This window comes from Fundulus heteroclitus, unplaced genomic scaffold, assembly GCF_011125445.2.
Source record: "Fundulus heteroclitus isolate FHET01 unplaced genomic scaffold, MU-UCD_Fhet_4.1 scaffold_58, whole genome shotgun sequence".
Classification (NCBI taxonomy): Eukaryota; Metazoa; Chordata; class Actinopteri; order Cyprinodontiformes; family Fundulidae; genus Fundulus; species Fundulus heteroclitus.
The window spans coordinates 1323296-1347619 of NW_023397011.1; the positions used below are offsets into that span (position 1 = coordinate 1323296).

At 41.3% G+C, this 24324-nt stretch overlaps 1 protein-coding gene and 1 long non-coding RNA gene across 5 annotated transcripts in view; both read right to left on the minus strand.

Annotated features, from left to right (window-relative positions):
• Positions 1-4686: 4686 nt before the first annotated feature.
• Positions 4687-6409, minus strand: LOC118561182. The gene is made up of 2 exons (XR_004929844.1): positions 6236-6409; positions 4687-5048 (listed from the first exon to the last, which is right to left on the minus strand). It is a non-coding gene; the product is annotated as an uncharacterized LOC118561182 (long non-coding RNA).
• Positions 6410-9888: 3479 nt separating this feature from the next.
• gmeb2 (glucocorticoid modulatory element binding protein 2) overlaps positions 9889-24324 on the minus strand; it is an 81265-nt gene continuing 66829 nt past the window's right edge. For all 4 annotated transcript variants that reach the window (XM_021313175.2, XM_012856866.3, XM_021313177.2 and 1 more), the window contains 4 exons: positions 17452-17520; positions 17239-17376; positions 17036-17158; positions 9889-10761 (listed from right to left, as the gene is read on the minus strand). In XM_021313175.2, the coding sequence (XP_021168850.1) occupies positions 10178-10761; positions 17036-17158; positions 17239-17376; positions 17452-17520 (914 nt within the window). In that variant the 3' untranslated portion in view covers positions 9889-10177. The remainder of the gene's footprint in view (positions 10762-17035; positions 17159-17238; positions 17377-17451; positions 17521-24324) is intronic.

Consider the following 24324-nt stretch of genomic DNA (forward strand, 5'->3'; position numbering starts at 1 on the left):
TCTTTCTGGACAAAAATATCATAATTTTCCGGTAAAAGTTCTCTTTATCTTCTTCAGTTTTAAAAGTCTCTCAGTCTCAGTGGAGCTCACTGCCAGGGAGGAAAGCCTTCCTTCATCAGTCCTGTTCCAGCTGTATGTTTAGAGTCTTTTTAGTGCTTTACTTGTTTAGCAAAACTCGCTAATAACACATCCATAACTTGCTTTGACTCTACTATTTGGGGATCAGAGCGGTGCCCCTTGAGCGCCCCCTGCCTAGAGGCCAAGGAACTGCCGGCCTCACCTACAACCAGCTCTTTGGCTTTTATGATCGCCCAGCAGCACACGAAAACACATAGTTTAGTGACCAAAACACAATTCGTAATCCACATATATTAAATTGTGGAAAATCAGTTCATCAGTGTTTGAACAATTGAATTTATGATCTAGAGACAGGAAGATGCATTCACGGAATGGAAGTCAGCGCAGTTAACATGGGATTGCGCAATCCCAGGGGAGGCCAAGATCGCTGGCTTGGTGGCGCTTCACTATCAAGCACCACCAAGGATTTACGTTAAAAATAGCCAAAAGTCTTCGATTTTAAAGAGAATATGATAAAAAAATAAGGAAATTAGATTAAAAAAACAATTATTATTACAAATGACTGCGTGAATCACAATATATATTGTTATCATTATTCTATATTTTCTATCTTTCCATGATTGCCTCCCCTGAATGCATGTCACTGCTATCTATAACTATAACCCATAACCTTTGCACAACATTCGCATATTTGCTCATTTTGCATCATTGCATCTCCAACTAGCATTACAAATGCTGTCGAACTCTCAGTTTCTAAATGCATTCTCGCACAAATGCCCTTTGCACAATCAATTCAGTACATACAAATGGTTTTAAAAATACTTACCTGTACACTGTGACTTTCTCATGCATTGTTTACACTTCAATTGTTTACTTTTAAATCACTGCTGCACCTTATATTGTAATTTAAATTGACTGTAATTTACAAGCTGTATTCTTGCACAAATTGCCTACTGCACAATCAATTCTGCATATACAAATGTTTTTTAAAAATACACACCTGTACACTGTGACTTCTCCTGATTTTTTTGCATTTCAATTGTTTACTTCAAATCACTGCTGCACCTTATACTGTAATTTATTTTACTGCAATTTACAAGCTGTATGCAACAGAATTTTGTTCTGTACGCACTCTGTGCATACAAACTGACAAATAAAGTTTTCTAATTCTCTCTAAGTCTATCTATCTATCTATCCATATTATATTATAGCGTTACTTTTCGAATAAGTCTGATCCATATCTGAACTATGGATCTTTGCAAATGTTCTTGCCATTACTTCTACTTTTTATTCATTTGTTAATGCTGTTCCTTCTTCATGTTTTAGAACTGGATATGTTCTCTCTGATCTATTTCCCTTCATTTTCTTAATCATTCCCCATACCTCAGCTATAGAAGTTGTTCTGCCTATTGAATAACAAAAATCTCTCCATTTTGTCTTCTTTGCCTTCTAAATAACTTTCCTTGCTTCTGCTTGATCTTTTTTATATTCAATTAAATTTTTTAAATTATGTGTTCTTTTCAAAACTCTAAAAGCTATCCTCCCATTTCAAGTCTCTGCTCCGAGTGTGGCACTTTCAAACACTGGAATACATGCAGTGAGAGAATTGTTGCACCTTATTCAAGGAATACATCCTGAAAATCTGAGCTTGTTACACCACACAAGTGATTTTAGGTGAATTTTTGAAGTTTTCAAGTTTTTTTCCACACTTTTGGAAATAGGCCCCGCCCACTTGTTTCAATAAATACCATATTTAATACTTTAGTTAAGGGCAATGTCTGGAAGGGAATGAAGAAGGTTTTGTAAAAATCCGATCAGCCATTCTTGCGTAGTAGATTTCTTGACATCACAGCGCCCCCTAGTGATGGACGATCCTCAAATGTGGGTCACATGTGCAAAATCTTATTTGGACAATGGGTTATGAAGGACATGTCAAAATCTGTTATGGTTTTACAATAATCAGCAATTACATTTAGAGCTAGCTAGCTAACAATCACTTATTGTAGCGTTACTTTTTGAAAAAGTCAAAATTCAAAAATCTGCCGCGTTAACTTTTTTTATTTGTCCATGACACGCTTATATATAAAGTTTTGCGCGGATTGCACAAAAAATGTAGGAGGAGATTAACAAGAAAGGTCCAACCTTTGTAGCCATGTAGCGTGAAAACCAGCTGGGAAACGAAGGGTGTGCCAATTCCCTTTATTTTGCAGAATCATCCAATAAACAAATTGATGTGAAGTTTTTGAGTGTAGGACCAGTAGTTTGGTGGTTATAGGCCAAAACGCGTTGTCCTTTGTTATAGCGCCCCCTAGTTGTTGAGGGGTCTGAATTTCTGGGTTTGAGTAGCGGTGCACATTCTGTACTTGGATACCTGATTCAATAAGTTCGTTACAAATCCGCATGGGCCGCCCAACGCGTTTTAGCGGAGAATAATAATTACCCGTAATAATAATAAATAATTTAAAAACACGAGAAAAACAATAGGGTTCTCTGCTCACAGAGCAGACGAACGGCATAGCCGTTCGCCTGCGCTGCGGGCTTGGAACCCTAATAATAATAATAATAATAAATAATTTAAAAACACTAGAAAAACAATAGGGTTCTCTGCTCACAGAGCAGACGAACGGCATAGCCGTTCGCCTGCGCTGCGGGCTTGGAACCCTAATAATAATAAATAATTTAAAAACACTAGAAAAACAATAGGGTTCTCTGCTCACAGAGCAGACGAACGGCATAGCCGTTCGCCTGCGCTGCGGGCTTGGAACCCTAATAATTTAAAAACACACGAAAAACAATAGGGTTCTCTGCTCACAGAGCAGACGAACGGCTTAGCCGTTCGCCTGCGCTGCGGGCTTGGAACCCTAATAATTTAAAAACACTAGAAAAACAATAGGGTTCTCTGCTCACAGAGCAGACGAACGGCATAGCCGTTCGCCTGCGCTGCGGGCTTGGAACCCTAATAATAAAATCTGCAGTTACAATAGGCCTTCGCAGCGCTTAGCTGCTCGGGCCTAATAATAATAAAATCTGCAGTTACAATAGGCCTTCGCAGCGCTTAGCTGCTCGGGCCTAATAATAATAATAATAAAATCTGCAGTTACAATAGGCCTTCGCAGCGCTTAGCTGCTCGGGCCTAATAATAATAAAATCTGCAGTTACAATAGGCCTTTGCAGCGCTTAGCTGCTCGGGCCTAATAAAATCTGCAGTTACAATAGGCCTTCGCAGCGCTTAGCTGCTCGGGCCTAATAATAATAATAATAAAATCTGCAGTTACAATAGGCCTTCGCAGCACTTAGCTGCTCGGGCCTAATAAAATCTGCAGTTACAATAGGCCTTCGCAGCGCTTAGCTGCTCGGGCCTAATAATAATAATAATAAAATCTGCAGTTACAATAGGCCTTCGCAGCGCTTAGCTGCTCGGGCCTAATAATAATAATAATAATAAAATCTGCAGTTACAATAGGCCTTCGCAGCGCTTAGCTGCTCCAGCCTAATTAAACACTACAGATACTATAGGCCTTCGCAGCGCTTCGCTGCTCGGGCCTAATTAACACTACAGATACAATAGGCCTTTGCAGCGCTTAGCTGCTCGGGCCTAATAAGAAATAGTACAGATACAATAGGCCTTCGCAGCGCTTCACAATAGGCCTTCGCAGCGCTTCGCTGCTCGGGCCTAAAAATATTTCCCACCGGAAGTTATTCTGTTCGCGCACGCACAAATGAGCTGATGGTACGGATCGTGCTACCGGTACGGGTCGGGTAGTGACAGTGCGCTCTGTTCGTCATCTTTATGTTAACAGCAGCACAACCAGCTACCGTAACACCTGTTTCTGCGCGCAACAGCTCTACCGTAATAACAGTCTAAACGCAACATTTTACCACTCGGTAAAATTGGGGACATTTACGGGGTCAGCTTTAGCCGGGGACAGGTGGTCCAAAACGGATTAGTCGATCTTAGCGACCAATCGCTACAGCGACCCCTACCTTCCGGAGGTATAATCACATTGATAAAATCAAGCGTCCATAAGTAATGAGTTTACTGAGCAAATCATTCTTTAAAATGTTATTTCCTCAAATAATGTTTTGTTTAACTCAGGATTTGCATTGTGAATGAGTTGAAAAACATACCAAATGTTCTGAAGTAGTTAAGCTAATTTAAGATCATTCAATGTTCTTTAAGTCAGATCTGCAGTGAACCAGGATTCACTGAATTATTCTGTTGATCAACCACTTTTGTTTTGTCTTTTGTATGTATATAGTTCCCTAGCTTAGCTTCCTTTTTATCTTAATTTTGCTTAGTAGTTTAGTTAAGTTTCACTAGCCTCGTAGAGAGGATTTGTTGATTGAAATATGACGTTAATTCAGATAAACAGCATTGTATAGTGTATAATTGCACAACATTCAAATGAAGGGCCAGACGCATCTCCACTGATCCCACCCACCCAAGCAATGCGCTTTTTGCCCCTCTACCATGAGGTAAACACTTCAGGAGCCTCAAAGCCAAAACAAATAAGCTTAGAAACAGCTTTTTCCCAAGAGCTGTGAGGGCAATCAGCCCCAGATTGTAATGAATTGGAGTGAACCTGGTATTCAGCTAGACACAATGGAGATGTTTAGGCAGTTTATTAAATTAACAAGCAAACACAAACAGTCCTTGAGTCCAGCAGGGAGACAGGCAGGGCGGGTTGCAGGGATCAGACTCAGAGCAGGGGAATAATCCGGAAGGCAAAAACAGAGCTCGAGCAGCAGTCCAGAACAGGGGACTCAGAGACTTTGGTCCACACCAGATCCGAATAACTAGCAACTCAGACACAGACAAGGGTTAGCAGGCTCGGAAATTTACAGGCAGGCAGAGGTCAGGTACACGGGCAGACAGTCCAGGACAGAATCAAGCAGAAGTCCAGCAACAGATCAGGTCTTATTCCCAGGCAGGGAAACAGGATCCAGACAGGGGTCGGGCAGGCTCAGTACTGGGAAACAGAACACAGGTCATAAGCACAGATAAGCAGGCAGGACAGGAAATAGCTGGAAGTTGCACCGTGAGGATAGCGACTTTCTGGCAAAGAAGTGACAGGGGAGGCAAGCTTAAATAGACAGGTGGACAGGTGAAACCAAGTGACTCTCATTAAACAGGACAGGTGGAGGTAATCAGGGGAAGTGAAGTGACTGACAAAGAAAACAGGATAAGTGGACGGGAGAACAAGAACTAAACTAAACCAATCCAGAACCTAACACCACAAAGACAAAACCTAAGAGAAACCCAAAACAAAAGATTAATACTAAGGCAGGAACTAAAACTATAACACTGATAGGAGAACGCTTTTAAATCACCCCAACTATTACTAGTCCATCATACGTTACAATCACCCTAATGTTACTGCCTACTGCACACTATCATCTCTGAATATCTAAATGCAGATTTCTGTAAATAAAGCCTCAAATCATCATTGTTCATTAAGCACCCTACTACCTCAATAGCTTTATTTGTGACTTTCCTGAATGCTAAAAAACAAATTACGTTTGTCAGTTTGTCTATTTCTTTTGCATTCATTATGTGTAATGTGAACTGTAATGTGAACCAAAGTAGCCAAAGAAAAATTTTGCTGCGGTGACAGCTGCCCTGAGTACAAAGGAATACTGTTTCCATAAGAACTTTCTCCCCTTTTCTCCCCTTACCACAAACATTCTCAAACACAGCACATGATATGATTCCACAATGTTCTAGTTGGAAATAATTGAGGAACTTTAAGTTCACATTTGGCCCATCCATACCAATGAAAGGAGACTCTTTATGTCTGGTTAATGCACACAATCCTAAAAAAATTTTTTTTTCATTTTCAAAGGGAAAGGTGTCAGGGTTCAGTTTTGATTTGGGTTTTTATTTACTATTTTTCAGTTCTTCCTCCTGTCTGGGTTTGTTAGGTTCTGGCTTTTGTTATGGATAGTTCAGTTTCCTCCTACCACTCCCACTCACCCTTCCCTTCACTCCCGCTGCAGTTAGTCACTTCACCTGCCAGCCTCCCTACTTAAGCTTCACTCTGCTGTCACTTCTTTGCTGGTCCGTCATCATTCTACTACACCCTCTCCATGCCTGTCTGCTTGTTTCCCTTTTGGAACCCTGCCACCTCTGCTTCTCATTCAAGGTTAGTTCTGTTACCATGCTCTGGCTGACTCGGTCCCAAACTGTGGACTCCTGCTGCTGCGCTCTGGCTGACTCGGTGCCGAACTGTGGACTCCTGCTGCTGCGCTCTGGCTGACTCGGTGCCGAACTGTGGACTCCAGCTGTGGGTCTCTGCTGAGCTGTGGGTCTCTTTTGAGCTGTGGATCTCTGCTGAGCTGTGGGTCTCTGCTGAGCTGTGGATCTCTGCTGAGCTGTGGATCTCTGCTGAGCTGTGGATCTCTGCCGTGCTGCGGTTCTTTGCCATGCTGCGGGTCTCTGCCGTGCTGTGGATCTCTGCCGTGCTATGGATCTCTGCCATGTTGTGGGTCTCTGCTGAGCTGTAGAATCTCTGCCGAGCTGCGGGTCTCTGCCGTGCTGCGGGTCTCTGCCGTGCTGTGGATCTGTTACAAGTCTTCCATCATTCACATCATGCCTGCCTGTCCCTGTCCTCCTGTTTTAGTCTCCGCCCGTCCCGTTCCTGGTTGCTGCGCTGCTGGACTCTGTACCTCCACTCCCGTATTAATGGACTCTGGCTTCTCCTCTGTTGCGTAGCAGCGCAGCTTTTCCCGTCAAACTCTCCGCTCTGAACCTGCCAGCCAGCTCCTGCATCCTTCATCTCCGCCTGATAACAGACTCTGGTTTATCATGTCATCACCCATTCACAATAAACTCTCTAAAGACCAGCTCTGTGTGTGCGTGCTATGTCCGGGTTCATCCATAAACAAATCATGACAAAAGGTAAACAAAAAATAATCAAGCATGTTATACCACAAATCTGCACTGAAAATATGTCCATCTAAGAGCAGTATTTACTAAAAAATTAACAACTTGTATCTTTAGTTCATCCAGATAAAATTCAATGAGCAAAAGGTACATTTATACTCACTTTGAAATGGTGCAGTAGATCTTGTGCCTTTGAATGTGCCCCTTAAATGTGATCCAAGATAACGTGAATGGACAAAACCAGCGTCTCAAAATCAAACATGTACATCTAGTTGTTGTTTTTTTTTTTTGTTGATTGGTTGAAGCTCTAATCAAAACTTCAGCACAAATGGTCCTGCAATGTTAACAGCTGAAATCAGTTCGTTTTTTAAAGTCCAAACTTTAAAATGTAGCTAGTTTTGTCCTTTCCACAGGCGAAAGATCTGGCTATTTGTGAATCTGGAAACATTGCCAGGAACAATTCGGATAGACCTTCATTGCAAGCGTTGCACGGCTGTGTTCAGACACCAGAGCACCTCCACATGCAGTGTTGCATTGGATCCAAATATTGCTCGAAGATCGTCTGATTTTCCGACGTTAGTGGCTATAGTGCTCGCCCCAGTTGTGGCTGTGTTGTTTGTGGTGGATGCGGCAGCTACTGCGGACGTGATGGTGCTGGTTACAGAAAAGTAACAATATTGTTAGCTCTTGTCATCCCCTAGCAGCTTATCTGTGACTGTCCAACTGCATCCATCCTTCCATCCATCCATCCATCCATTTTCCTAAACGCTTATCCGTTGGGGTTGCAATGTCCGACTGCATGTGAAGCATTGACACCCATTATGCCAAGCTTAATTTTCTTTTACAAACACTGCAAAATCATTCACTATCATTAAAATCGACAGGCTACAGCCATGCCCCAAATTCTTCAGTTTCCTGCCACTTTTATTGAAATTTGCTTTCCCCCATTCGCTGGCTTTTTCTCTGCCTCTAGCCGCCATGCTTCTTTTCCAAACATGCAGCTTTACGACCAACCAGAAGCAGTCCTCGAATTGGTTCCATGTGTTTGTGCATATATATCTGCCACAACTGTATTTTCCTTGACTTTTAATGCTTTTTAATGACCTGCAGAAACCCTGAGTCAGTTGCCTGTTAGTCAAAAATTTGTCTAACTTCAGCAAAAAGAAGAAAAATATCACTCCACTGGACAATCTTCTGACAGCATGTAATTTATACCTCCTGCATTGGGAGCGATGCAGGAAGAGCGGATCTAGTCAACTCCATCTCATTTTTAACCGACTAGACAAGGCAGTAGAGGAGTGTGGACAACTGTTCTCTCGTTATTGTTTCAACACACAGCAGATGCTTAATATGAGGAGACTCATGTCTTTTTAAACACATTTGTGCTGAAGACAAGTAAACAGCTCTGTGGTCGTTTCCAGATTTCTGACGAAAATTATATTTGCTCTGATTTGTCACTCATTTTGAGAAATTCTGTCTGCTGCAGCAAAAACTCCACCTTCCTGAGTCCAGCAGTCTGCCTTATTCTTGTAAAACCTTTTTTTCTAGCTAGACCTGCATGAATGGATCAAATGAAACAGACCCAAAATGTACAAATAATGTCTGAATAAAGGTAAGACCAAAATTATGTATAACTATGATTATCTCCCTGCTGCTCTGTTAACATTAACTGCAGTAGGAATTACTGATGGCCACAAGCTGTGAAAGGAGCCAAACCAGCTCCGCAGAAGGCGGGTTTAGACTTAGTTCTGAATTGACAGTGCTGTGAACGAATCTTCCGCAGCCCATATGGCCCATTATTATTTTTCTGTGTGAGAAATGCCATGTGTGGCGTGTGCAATCAAGGATATGCGTGTCACACAGTCATTGCGTGAGTTGAGAGCCCTGGTAATTACAAAGCTAATAATGATATAGGCTAGCATCATAATGCTAAATAATAATAGTACTTGACTGAAAGCCAAAATCTGTCTGCGGTATTTTAATGTAGACTAATATAAATACAGAAACACAAAGATAAGAAAATGGAATCACTGAACAAACACATTGTGTCTGATCGCTGTGGCCACTGACTGAACAGTTAAAGCAACGGGATTAACTAAACCTGGATGTTTGGCTGGACTGGAGCAGACTAGCTGCACAAAATACATCTCTGTGGTAACTCATCTGCTAATGCTTTTGTAAAACCTGGTGCAGGCTTAATTCAGCCAGGATATCTGGAAAAATCCAAGGTAGTCCGCCATGTTGGATTTGTGAAACAGCCTTGAGCTTGACATCTGTAGTGTAAACGAACATGGTCCCTATGACAACCTGCCACAGCGTGACAGTTTTCTTTTGTTTCTTTAGCATCTCTGCTAGTTAGTTAGCAGACAGATACCTCATGGAACACATGAGGTACTTTTTATTAAATAACACCTCCAGATAAGGTGGGCATTCTGTCACTCCCAGGGCGGCTTAGGTCCCCGTGGCAGGGGGCTGTAAGACGTGCTTGTCCAAATTTTCAGGCTAAGCACACAGTTTTCTCAAAACTCCCTAATGCAGCTTTAACAAAGAACCATTCCACTGAGAGTGGCAAGGTATGAACTTGACATACAAGTGGCAAGCTGAACTGAACATGAGCAGGAAAAGACCTTCATGAAGCATGGGGAGCTGTTTATCAAACCCATTTTACAAGATTCCAAGAAAGTCTGGTTGTTGGAACAAAAACAAAGGAATGTGGGTAGGACGATAACTTTTGGAAAGCACCCTATATGCCAAGTTTGCTGACGCCCTCTATTTCATCTGACTTTCTTCTGATATTTTCCTTGTTTTGACTCCATCGTCTTTTGTTTTAGTGGTTCAAAGATCACTTTTCTACTTGTTATATGAGTGGCTGAGCTCTACATATTTTCTCAGTCATGAAGTAAATACATAAACACCATGAGACGCTGTTCACTTCCAGAGCATTTAATCTCAAATAAAAGAGCATTCCCACACTTTCGGAAATAGCATAAAAAAAAACAACACAGACCAACATTGTCAAACATAGCAGTTAAAAACAGATCTACAACACAGTAAGACATGAGCAGCCCACTCTGCACAGCTGATACAGAAACATGTTCCTTTCTGGAAGAAAAACAGATGAGCAAAAGTTCAAGTTCTGTTATTACAGTTATCACAACTTACTGAAACTAGTTCCAGTCCAAACTAAAACATGGAGGAAAGTAGCTGTCCTTCCTTTCATTGCCGCTCCTCTTCATCCTCAGCGACCTGCTGTGGTTGACCTTCATCATCTTCATAAGCCTGGTTTTGCTCCTGTGACTCATCAGCAGGGGTTACTGTGGCATTCACCACAGTGACGTTGCTGACCTGCTGTGGTACCGTGGGGTTCTGCATAGAAGCCAGTGGCAGGGTCACCAGCTGGAACTGTGGCCTCACCACCTTAACAAAGGTTCCAGAGGTGCTGGACCCAGCCATTGCCCCCTGACCTGCTGCTGTGGACAACACTGTAACGTTGGAGCCATCGGCTCCAAGCTCAGACCCAGAGACTGGTGAAGTCATGAGGGTATAGCTGCTAAGGTTGTTGCCTGTCTGTGCTCCTGCTACTGTCAGTGCCTTCCCCAGCTGGCTGAGGGGGAGTGCAATCTGAGCAGACGAGGCATTTACCGCAGCCGGGCCAGAGATGGCACGGGTCAGTCGGGGTCGCTTGGGAGCCGGTGGAGATGGTACGGGGGTCAGGTTCATCAGGACGTTGTTGAGGTGCTGAGATTTACTCTTCAGCTCTTTGGCTCGCTTTCTGTGCTCATCACACTGCTGCTCCAGAGCTGCAGAGGTAAACAATCCACCATCAAATAACTGAAATAACCTAATCAGCCTAAAGATTAAGATCAGCAACAGATGAATATTCGTCTGTTTAAACACCACCTGGCAGTGGGTGGAAGCCATCAGCCAGGAGAAGACCAATGACAAACATGCAGATTTGCCCAGTCCTAACTAATATCAAACTGTAATGTTAAACAGCTTGGTCAGAACCACTGTGAATGTTTGGCACATTTTAAATATTCTCAGTCTGCAGAGACCCATGTCACTGCTTCCAGGACAGATTTCCTTATCCATCTTATCCATCAGGCCTTATCCATCTATTAGACGGCACAGAAAACCTATGGTTTTCAGACAGATAAATAACAAGCAGAAAGCAAATCACCTTTACAACCTTTACAAATGTTTCTGGTTTTCCGAAATTTAATGTAAGATTTATTTCCCTGCATATTTCCATTTTAAACACACTGTTCTTAAACCACTTGAGTGCATTGGGGACCAGATGTTATCATTGTTGCCTCTCAGCAGTTAAATCCTGAGTTTGCTGGACTTTCCTGGAGTTTATAAAGTCTGTATGTTCTTCCCGTCCATACCTGGGTTCTCTTTGGGTACCCAGTTTCGTCCTATAGTCCCAAACCATGACTCCTTGGTTAACTAGTCTGTAAATTGTGTTTGAGTATGTTTATCTGTCATATGTTGCCTTGTGATGGACTGGCAACCAGCCTACGGTGTACCCCAATTTTTTCTCAATTACTGCTTGAGTTAGGCACCAGCCCCCTTGCAGGGACAGGCAGGTATAGACAAAGAATGGATATGAATGTATGTGTAAGCTGTATGATTTAGCAACTGATATGTGGGCAGGATATTTTGGTAGCTTTTTGGTTATGTAATTTCCCTGTGAAACAAATAATGTTGTTTGAATTAAATTATAGTCATGAACAGTGTGGAAAATAAGTATTTGATCCTCAATCCAACCAGAACAGTGGCTCCCGAACATTGGTTATGAATGAATTTGGCAGAGACAACAAATTACAGATAGTCCTGTTCAGCCCAATTTTAAGGACAATTACCACAGAATAATTTTATTCCATTTTGGGCTGTCCACCACCCTTGAGTAAGACCTAAGAGTTATCAAAGGAACTATCAAAGGAACAAAAGAGTAGGTCTGCTTGGATTGAAATGGGCTCCAAAACCATCAGCATTAACTTGGTGAGAAAGTTAAAGCTGCTGCTGGGTTTATTTTAAAATGGCAAAATACAAAATGACCAGGCAAAATTCATCTCATTCTCTATGAAAGATCTTTCCTTCTGAGGTGAGTTTTCGTCTCCACTGTGTCTACATGCATTATATCGTTGACTTTGCTGAAAAGTCAATGACACAATGCAGACAACTGTCCTTTGTCGCTCCGCACATTCTCAGGAGGAGTGAATGTTGCTATTGCATGACTCGATGCAATCTGCTAGGCTTCTTTAGATAGAAAACCTTTTAATTAATCAGCCTGGATGATTTGATTGAATTGACTTTGTAAAGTGCATTAACATGCCATGTTATGAATTGGAGCAATATAAATTAAATTGAATGGGGTGGTGGTGATCATAAATCAGGAATCAACCCGTAGTTAAACAGGAGTAACTTGTTAATGATCTCAAGGCAGTTGGAGTAATCAAAAACACCAATTGTAACATATTACACCTACACCATAACAGACAAGTCTTGCATGACAAAGACTCAAAACATACCTCTAAACCAAGACTATGTGTGGCCCAGTCAGGGTCTCAATTCGACAGCAAATCTTTGGAAGGAGCTGATGCTTTTAGTTACCAAACTAAAACTTTTTTTTTTCAAACTACAACTTTGAAACCTAAAGAGATTATGAAGTTTCTGTAAAGAGAAGCGCACAAACCCCCTCCTGATGATGTGTCAGAACCTTCAAAACGTCTTTTTGCTCGGCTTGCTAATAAATGTTTCTCCACTAACTTTTATGACATGTTTCACGGTGGGATCAAATACTTATTTTACACAATGTGTAACCTTTATTTAATGTAAGGGTGTTTTTTTTTTCTCGTAATTTGTATTCAGTATTCTGTCACCCTACATTAAAATTACACTATCATAAAAAGTAGAGAATATTCTCTTGTTTGAGAAAAAAAACTTTCAGAATCAGCAAAGCCACAGTGCACTTTTTCCAAAAGCGCCGCAAATATGAGGTAAGATCACTGTCTAAATAGACTTGTACATAAAAGGATAGTTGTGTGCATATTAGTCAAAAGTTGTGCATAACAAACATTTGTAAACTCATAATAATTGAAATCACATTCAAAAGATACAACATACAGTTTAAATAGTTACAACTTCAATAACTAATGAATACAAATTTCAAGTTTAAATTTGTGCTTTACTCCTTATGAACACAAACAGCAGCGGCTGCTTGAGAATACGGATTTTTTCTTTGAGAATACGAATTCACAACAGTGGTCTGACGTCACGGTTTCCAAGGCTGGTTAATGGAGCACAGAGTGCGAAGATAGGAGCCACGCATGCGTTCTTCAGACTGACCGTCTCAGAATGCACCGCGGCCGCAGCTTAATTCCAGACAGGGCAAACAGAGCTCACAGTGGTAAGTTAAACACTCCCTTTTCTGCTGCTGCTGTTCTTCAAAAGTACGTTTTCAGATCGTTTAAGGTGAGAACATTATACTTTTAAGCTTCCCTATGTGGCCTGTTTACAGAGTTAGTTCGTAATTTTAATAAAAAGTCCGACGTGGAGCGTCTGTGCCAACTGGTAGGTTTTTTAAGATTGACAGCCTATTTCCTACTTTTATCTTTAAAAAAGCAACATCGAGGATGGTATTAAACATGTGATCACGTTGAAATTGTGACTAGTTATCTGTAAATAATTAAAATGAAAACATAATTTTTATATATTAGTAACAGTAAAGGGAGTAGGGTTAAGTTACTTTGTTGCACCTACTAACCTTCACAGCATTGTTCATTAAGGAAAAGTTATTTATGTCTGCCCACCTTTACAGTGATTAATCTATAAATTATGTGCAGTTAGTTCAGTTAATTCTTTCAGTGAAATGGTAGAAATACCAGAGAAGGGAAGCCATTTGTTACATTTACTACTATACATTTGACCTTTTCTTTCTTGAGAACTATAATAATCTGCATGTTAATCACATATAGTTTTATGGTGTGAAAAGGTGAGAATTGAAAAAACAATTATGGTAACATTTGGCATTTTTTATTTACAGGAAGAAACAGAAACAAAATATGTGACAATAAACACTTCTGTGCCAATCCTCCAAATATTTTTTAATGAAGGGGACCTGAAACCAGCCGTCAGGCCAAGATCGTCCTCCTCCTTCAGCTGCTGCCCATCCAGAAGGCCCATGGAAGGCCACAGGAGTTAGAGGTGCTGGTGACTCTCTACTGGCTGACCTGCGGAGCATCCTAAGAGGAAACAGCGTGCCAGTAAGATCTCTTACCTTCTTGTCCTTAAATAGAGCCAACAATGACACACAATTGATACATACATTATATTAGTTGGATAGAAGATTAAGACATATCAGCATACTACCTAAATTACAAGTTAATTTTATATTTGGTACAGTCCAGGTGAGAGCACGCTACAACAGACACCACGCCAGGGCGAGAAACATCATTGGGTGTGCCTTTGGTGGTCTGAAGACACGGTGGCGTTCCATCTTCTTAAGGGCGCTGGAGGTCTGTCCGACGTTTTCCCCAAAAGTAATCGCCCTCCGCTGCATCCTCCACAATATTTGTATAGAGGCAGGGGACCAGCTAGACGTGGAGGACGAGGAGGTTGACCCAAAGGAGGACGGCCATCCGGCGGCTGAAGACAGGGAGCTGCTCCAGCTGGCTGCATGTTTAAGTGAACATGACTACTTCTGACCTAACGTAGATCAGTTGTAGTAGTCATGTACACATGCTGCTTCATTTCTTTTTTTTTTCACTACCTGTAAAAATACATAAAATAATCAGTAAATTAATTTCCATTCCAACTGTTTTTAATTGTATGTTTGTAGGTGTTGTCTATTTGTATAAGATGTTAGAAGTTATTTCTTTGTTTTAAACCACGTTAGTAACTGTTAATTTGTTGAATATGTTACACCTTCATTCTGTTCCAAAGTTAAAACATTTGTCTAAAATAAATATCTGTTTTTTTTTCATATATTGTTACTATTGTTTTCTTTCCCTCTTTCTCCTCTCAATTCTTCGTGTCCTCACTCAGAGGAAACTCACTTAGATAGGAAAAACATTTATAGAATTTCTATTTTTATAGATTTTATATTAGGGCTGGAAGATATAGAAAAAAGCATATTGATAAAAAAAAATGCATATTGATGGATAGATAATTATCAAAAAGATTTAAAACCTGGCTCTTATAATATTGCTAAATGGCTTAATTTTAACATATCAGACACAAACACTCAATCCCAATTAAATTCTTATTTAACCAACATTTTTAACCATAACTGATTTTTTTTAAAGAAAAATAACTCAACTTAAGAGACCTGGGTGATGTTATTAAATACTGACAAAGAATAAACTAAAGTGACCAGCGCTGTTAGGGAGCGCTGTTAGAGAAAAACTTGCAGCCCGGAACTTTTATATCACGGCTCGCGAGTGGTTGTTTGCAGCCAGATTTTTCAACTGCAGACAACAGCAGCATATCCATCACTATGAAGAATGTTACTGTGTGATGTCCTTATGCCGCCTGGACGCTTTGTCATTTTATCACAAAGAAGGGAGCCCAGTTTAGCTTGCTATAGGCCTACCTGCTTTGTTTTGGAAGAAGTTCCATAAGATTCCTAAGAAGATGACGCGGAGCTGTGCGGGGCCGACACAGCTTGCGCTGCTGCGGGAATGAGCGGCTTACGTGATGAAACAAGTTGGTTGCGTTACCAGACTTTGTTTTTACCGGTTCCTTGCAAATTTTACAAATCACTGGTTTATTTCTGTCAGGCTGGCGAACTAGTAAAACATCGTTTTGGGACAATTTCCTCCGCCGCTCCTTGCTGCGACATATTCACGTGCTCTGTGTTGTGGTTTGAGAGGGCGGCGCTTTGTGACGGTGTGCCTGGGTCCGCGATTACGATTGGTTGAGAGGAAGCAGTGACTGCAGCATTAACTAATATAATAGGCTAAGAGGAAGGAAGGAAAACTGTCTCTATAACCAACTTTTATCGACCCCTTTTTCCCTTATTGTGCCACACGTCTTTCGATTGATATATATTGTTATTAAATTATCGTCCAGCCCTATTTTATATGCTGCTGTCATCCTTGGGAGACATTTACAATTTATTCCAGCAATTATTGAGTTAATAAAGCAACAGGCAGTCTGATAAACACAAAACAAATAAATCAGCCTCTTTTTTTAAATTACGCACCAACTCTGTAAATAGGGAAGCTTAAAAGTATAATGTTCTCGCCTCAAACGATCTGAAAACATACTTTTGAAGAACAGCAGCAGAAAAGGGAGTGTTTAACTTACCACTGTGATCTCTGCGCTGTCTCGAATCAAGCTGCGGCCGCGGTGCATTCTGAGATGGTCAGTCCGAAGAACGCATGCGCGGCTCCTAACTTCGCACTCTGCTCCATTAACCAGCCTTCAAAACCGTGACGTCAGACCACTGTTGTGAATTCGTATTCTCAAAGAAAAAATCCGTATTCTCAAGCAGCCGCTGCTGTTTGTGTTCATGAAGAGTAAAGCACAAATTCAAACTTGAAATTTGTATTTATTAGTTATTGAAGTTGTAACTATTTAAACTGTATGTTGTATCTTTTGCATGAGATTTCAATTATTATGAGTTTACAAATGTTTGTTATGCACAACTTCAGACTAATATGCACACATCTGTCCTTTTATGTACAAGTCTATTTTGGAAGTGATCTTACCTCATATGCAAAGAACTAAACTCAACGATAAACAATGACATTCCAACATTTCTTTAAAAACAGGAATAAAACATGTTTAAGGTGCTGACTTTTAATTCCCCAAATCTAGATCCAGTGAAGTAAATGGGGAATGTTCTGGAAAAACAAATCCAATCCCTGGAGGCCCCAGCTGCCAGTTACCAGTTGTTAAAGTACCTGCTGCCGACTGCTTGGAGTCACGCATCACAGTGGACCTAGAGGAGCTCATCTGTGGACAGGTGTTTCAGTGGCAAAGGAAGGGGGCTACCTTTATTAAGCACAAGGTCATCATCAATTATAGCTTATTGGTGTAAATGACAGAGGTACAGTGATTACTAACCGGCAAGGCTGCGAGTGTACTGCTCTCTGTATTGGTCCATCTGGCTTTTGTGACTGGCCAGAACCTTCTTCACCAAGTCCAGCATGCCAAAGTTCTGCACTATGTTGTTAAGCAGAACAGCATCTGATGAACAAAACAGAGTTGGGTGAAACATCTTACAAATCAGCTTTCAGAAGAACCAAGAGAAGGTGTGTGCTTCTGACCTTTGACTTCCACTGGCGGATCACATACTCTCTCCTGAAGCCGCTTCAACACCTCTTGTACCTCTTTCTGAAAGTCCTGTACCACCTCCTGTAAGAGCCCAGCCTCCTTCACCGATCGCCAGAACACCACAGCGTCCTCTGCATACACAGCACACACTATGTCATTATTGTGTACAGCCATCCAGTAACCGGCTGGGACTGAGGGGGAATCACCTCTAATTGTTGTGACCCACTCTGAAGGTTCCTCTGTCGCGTCTGGAATTGAAACAGCTGCTCCGTTTACTGCAACAGACAGTAAATGTGTTTAAACGGAAACAAATGGTAAAGAAGGTAAAAATGGAGCCAAAGTAAAAGGTCAATATAACATTTTCCAAGCTTTATAGGTGAGGATACAAATTTCAACAAATTTGCCACAATTTCAACTGAACATACAGGGGTTGGACAATGAAACTGAAACTGAAATAATTCATTAGTATGGTGTAGGGCCTCCTTTTGCAGCCAATACAGTGTCAATTCGTCTTGGGAATGACATATACAAGTCCTGCACAGTGGTCAGAGGGATTTTAAGCCATTCTTCTTGCAGGATAGTGGCCAGGTCACGATGTGATGCTGGTGGAGGAAAATGTTTCCTGACTCGCTCCTCCAAAACACCCCGAAGTGGCTCAATAATATTTAGATCTGGTGACTGTGCAGGCCATGGGAGATGTTCAACTTCACTTTCATGTTCATCAAACCAATCTTTCACCAGTCTTGCTGTGTGTATTGGTGCACTGTCATCCTGATACACGGCACCTCCTTCAGGATACAATGTTTGAACCATTGGATGCACATGGTCCTCCAGAATGGTTCGGTAGTCCTTGGCAGTGACGTGCCCATCTAGCACAAATATGGGGCCAAGGGAATGCTATGATATGGCAGCCCAGACCATCACTGATCCACCCCCATGCTTCACTCTGGGCATCCAACAGTCTGGGTGGTACGCTTCTTTGGGGCTTCTCCAATTCAATTCAATTCAATTCAATTTTATTTATATAGCGCCAAATCATGAAACATGTCATCTCAAGGCACTTTACAAAGTCAAGTTCAATCATATTATACAGATTTGGTCAGATTATACAGATTGGTCAAAAATGTCCTATATAAGGAAACCAGTTGATTGCATCAAAGTCCCGACAAGCAGCATTCACTCCTGGGGAAGCGTAGAGCCACAGGAAGAGTCATCTGCATTGTCCATGGCTTTGCTGCAATCCCTCATACTGAGCAAGCATGAAGCGACAGTGGGAAGAAAAACCACCCATTAACGGGAAGGAAAAACCTCCGGCAGAACCGGGCTCAGTATGAACGGTCATCTGCCTCGACCGACTGGGGGTTACAGAAGACAGAACAGAGACACAACAAGAGAAACAAAAAAGCACAGAAGCACACATTGATCTAGTAATCTGTTCTACATTAGATGGAAGTAGCGGGTGAGCCGTCTTCTCTGGATGATGTCACAGTTAACAGAACGCCAGACCAGGTGTACCTACTATGAAGAAAAAGAGAGAGAGCAAAAGTTAAAAGCTGAAATTACGACAGTCATTTCAATGTAATACAATGCAAAACTGGAGAACAGTAGACTGAAGAACAGTAGAAATCAGTAGAGTGAGAAAATTAGACCCTGATGTCCTCCAGCAGCCTAGGCCTATCACAGCACAACTATAGAGATAGCTCAGGGTATGAGCCACTCTAACTATAAGCTTTGTCAAAAAGGAAAGTTTTAACATTAGTCTTAAAAATAGATAGGGTGTCTGACTCACGGACCAAAACTGGGAGTTGGTTCCACAGGAGAGGAGCCTGATAGCTAAAGGATCTGCCTCCCATTCTACTTTTAGAGACTCTAGGAACCACCAGCAGACCTGCAGTCTGAGAGCGAAGTGCTCTGTTAGGAACATACGGGGTAATCAGAGCTCTGATATATGATGGAGCTTGATTATTAAGGGCTTTATACGTTAGAAGGAGAATTTTAAATTCTATTCTTGATTTAACAGGAAGCCAATGAAGGGAAGCTAAAACAGGAGAAATATGATCCCTCTTGTTGATTTTCATCAGAACTCTTGCCGCAGCATTTTGAATCAGCTGAAGACTTCGAACTGCATTTTGTGGACTTCCTGATAGTAAAGAATTACAATAGTCCAACCTTGAAGTAACAAATGCATGGACTAGTTTTTCAGCATCACTCCTGGACAGAATGTTTCTAATTTTGGCGATATTCCGGAGGTGAAAAAAGGAAACTCTGGAAACCTGTTTAATATGGGATTTAAATGACATGTCTTGGTCGAAAACAACACCAAGATTTTTAACTTTATTACCAGAGGCCAAGTTAATGCCATCCAGATTAAGGGATTGATTAAGAACTTTATTTTTTGAAGACTCTGGCCCAAAGATTACAACTTCTGTCTTGTCAGAATTTAAATGCAGGAAATTTAAAGTCATCCAGCTTTTGATGTCATCAAGACATGACTGCAGTCGAAGTAACTGATTGGATTCATCAGGATTTATGGATAAATATAGCTGAGTGTCATCAGCATAACAGTGGAAATTAATCCCATGCTGTCTGATAATTTTGCCAATCGGAAGCATATATATAGTAAATAGAATTGGTCCAAGGACTGAACCCTGTGGTACTCCACAAGTGACCCTAGAGTTTGAGGAAGATTTATTATTAACATGAACAAACTGGAATCTGTCTGACAGATTCTCCACACCGTAACTCTCCCGGATGTGGGGAAAACAGTAAAGGTGGACTCATCAGAGAACAATACATGTTTCAAATTGTCCACAGCCCAAGATTTGCGCTCCTTGCACCATTTGAAACTGACATTTGGCATTGGCACCAAAGGTTTGGCTATAGCAGCCCGGCCGTGGATATTGACCCTATGGAGCTCCCGACGGACAGTTTTGGTGCACTGCAAAAACGGATCTAAAAATAAGTAAAATCTTCTTAAAGTTAGTGTATTTATCGTTGATATCGGCAGGTAAATAAGATCATCTGCCAATGGAGTGAGTATTTTGACCCCTAAAATAAGACAATTAGACATCCTGCACTTGAAATAAGATGATGGAGATGAATTGTTCCTATTTTAGGTGCAAAAATCTTATTCCATTGGCAAATCATCTTATTTGCCTGCTCAAATCAAAGACAAATACACTAATTTTAAGAACATTTTACTTATTTCTAGTTCCGTTTTTGCAGTGTGGAAACAGGAGAGTTGAGGTGCACATTTAATTCTGCCGTGATTTGGGGTGCCGTGGTTTTAGTTTTTTTTGGATACAATCCGGTTTAGCACCCGAACATCCCTTTCAGAGAGCTTCCTCTTGCGTCCACAGTTAATCCTGTTGGATGTGGTTCGTCCTTCTTGGTGGTATGCTGACATTACCCTGGATACCGTGGCTCTTGATACATCACAAAGACTTGCTGTCTTGGTCACAGTAGCACCAACAATTTGTCCTCTTTTGAACCCTGGTATGTCACCCATAATGTTTTGTGCATTGCAATATTTTAAACAAAACTGCGCTCTTACCCTGCTAATTGGACCTTCACGCTCTTATTGGTTCAATGTGCAATTAATGAAGATTGGCCACCAGGCTGGTCCAATTTAGCCATGAAACCTCCCCCAAACTAAAATGAGAGATGTTTCAGTTTCATTGTCCAACCCCTGTAAGTGTAGCTTTTGACTAGGCCACTCATGAAACCTTCAATTTTAGAAGCCATTTTGAGGTGGTGTGGCACTGAATAACCCATCTATGACAGAGTTTAAAGTCACAAACTGATGGCTGGATATACTATGTAATTCAGGAATTTCTGGTAAAGAGCAGAATTCATATTTTTGTAATCAGACTGATGGATGTCAAAATCTTTTCTTATGTGTTTTTGACTTATTTTAGATCAAGGCAAAATATGTTGCTTTTTTATATATTTATCTTTATATTTCATGTTGTTAGACAGGTTTTATTGGAGTGATTTCCTAAAACCACGTGTCTGACAGTAATCAGGCCTGGCGAAAACTGGTGAAAAGTGGTAACAGTTAATAATTTAGCATGGAGGGCAACTATATTCTCTAACAGAGTCATAGCTTGTTTCTTTAAATCATCATCTGAAAACTGCAAAATTTGTATTTCATTAGTTTATCTTTGTTTATTTTTTTTATAATAACCTGAAATGTAGTTCTGACAAAAAAGTAAATACACATTAAATCTGTAAGCGGGCAAACTTGTTTTGCATCACTCTATATGTGTGATGATTCTTAACCTGACGCCGCCAGATGGATTTGCTCAGCATATCCATCTGGAAACCTTCCGTTGAAGTAATTTTGGGAAGGGGCGAAAATATTGGTTAGCTCATTGGCCTATGTTGGTGATAGACGGGCCAAATAAACCAATCAGATCAATGAAGCGTATGACGTACTAACAACGATGACGAAAACACAACCACAAGCTCTTGCCGAAACCAGTCGGGAGAAGAGCAAAAACATCTTTTCCTCTGAGAAAAGCCTCCAGAGCAGTGTTTTGCTCTTCTTTCAGTGAAGAAATACTCAGTAATTCCGATAAAACTTGCTCCATAGCCACACTAACGCTAGTTTCATCAGCTGAAGCCGCCATGTTCTTTAAACTGAACTGTCGCGCTTCTCGTTGCGTCACACCTCAACCCGCCTCAAAGCCAACGCTGATTGGACGTTCGTTTGGTGAACGGCTCCAAATTTTCTTTAACGGAAAGTAGCCAGACTGATCTGCGACTGAAACCTTGAAAGCTCGCAAGATCAGGATGGTCTCACGAGGCTAGATGATTCTGGCACTGGAGCTGATTCTGCTCACAATTCACACCCCTGTCCAGTCTCCACCCCTCTGCAATCAACCTCTACTGGCTTCACCTGTCTCCACCTGCATAAAAGTTCCGTCTAAGTCAGCCTCCAGTGCCAGATCGTTTTCGAGCCTTGTGTGAGTAACTTTCCAGCGTTGTATCTACCTGTCTGTCCCAGTACTTGACCCCGACCTGTAACCAGTGTTTTTGAGCCTGCCTTTTCCTAGCCAGTGTCTGCCTGCCTGGTCCCCTGTCTCCTGGAACCCCTTCCCTTGGACTGCCTCCTAGTGAATCGGATTTTGGATTTGGACCTGGACCCCCCATTTGGATTTTCCCCATGTACTTCGCTTGGTTTGCTGGATTCCCCGATACTGGACCTGGATTGCCTTGTGACAAACACCCTCTGGAAAGCCCCAAATCTGACTGACTTCCTCCTCAGCCGCTCAACGGCTTTAGTCTCCCCAGCGGACGGATTCAGCTCCCGTGGCAGTTCGTCTGCACTGCCCCGACTCTCCTGATTACAAGGTCAGTTCCTCACAGAGTCTTTCCACTCACCTCGTGACTGAGACTAACCCTGTACCTTCACCTTCAGGAGTTTCCAGCAAGGGAGCGTGAGCCGAGAGAGAGCCGAAGCGCACTGCATCCGTGAGAGCCGAAGCGCGCTGCCCGGGATTAAAATAAACCTTCATAAAACGTACTGATCTGTTGTGGTGAATCTTGGATCCAGTTTTCGTTTCATTACAATATGTATATAAAACTAATGAATAAATCCTTCTTTTCACCTTTCATTTTGCTTAATGCTAAAGCACTACATACACACACTTAACATATTGACCCTCACAGCACTGTCTCCTGATAGGTAAAGGAAATTTGAAATGGAGTAATTAGTGGTACGAATAAGTATAAAAACATATCAAATGATAAAGAAACCTTTGGAAATTAAGCTTTCAATTTTGTTATTTTTCAAAAGACAAAAAAACTAGTAAACTATTTTATGAGGGAGTGTTATGAATCATAAATTATACATCTCTTTTAATAGCGCTCCGCGAGCGTGACGTCACCATCTCATTAATACTCATGAGCAACGGCGCTTGTCGCTAAGGTAGGACAAACAGTGTCAGAGCGCACAACCAGCCATTACACGTGCAACACACAAGGATATGACCGACTTTTCAGTTGTGAAACTATCACAAGAAGATGTCCCAGGCACCCAGTTTACTGGTAGAACTGTTAAACAACATTCCAATGTTCAGCTCAAACGATGGCTTGAGTGTTGAGGGCTTAGAAAGACTGGAAAACAGGCCGAGTTGATAGAAGAGTGAGTCAATGTTTTTCTCCTGCTCGGCTGTCATGGCCTCATCGGTCATTTTGTCTGTCTAACCGTCCAGGAATCGGTATATTTTTCCAATCGGTAGCTACAAAATAACTGTTACATGTCAGAACATTTCCCTTAATGGTTGAGGTTTATTTTGGTCAGCAGGTTTAGTGGCCTGGACCGTTTAGAATCGATTGAATGTTGCAGTTCAATCTCGGAGTAATTTTCAATTCAAAAATAAATTAATTGCGAATTGTTTGTTTAATGTTTGTGTTATTTGAAATGTATTTGAGTAGGGTCTTTTTTAGGTTTATATACTATCATGGTAGCAGGCCCTTTATTTTTAGCTAGTCGCTAAAAATAAAGCTAGTCGCTAAAAATAAAGGGCAAAAATAAAGGATGTTCTTCGGTTGGGCCCTTTCCTCCAACAAAATGCCCTTTCCTCCAACAAAATGCTTGGGTGAATTTGGTAACTTTTTCCGGGTTGAACTGTTGTGAAGGCCGACCGTACAAGTGTACCCATCGCACACATTTCTCCTTGGCAGTCTTGAGTTTCGGGAAATTAATGAAGAAAACATCCTTCATATGCGGTCTATCAGCGTACCTCGAGTCACTGTTGCACGTTCCATAGCAACAATGTTTAAAAACCATGGTTATTAGACGTTTCAAACTTGGAAATAGCAGTCGTTTTAGCGAGTAAAATCCAGTGTGATGTACAGTGAAATAGTGGAGGACAACGCAAGTTTGTCCTACCTCGTACCACGCGATATGATGTCACACTTAGATGCTTCTAAAAATAGATTGCTCGCGGAGCGCTATTAGCTTCTTTATCTAATCACCTTTGTAATAATTACCATATTTATTTATTATAATGTTCTACTTTATTAAATACTTATTTCCAAATGATTTTATTTCTGTGCATGTTTTACAATTT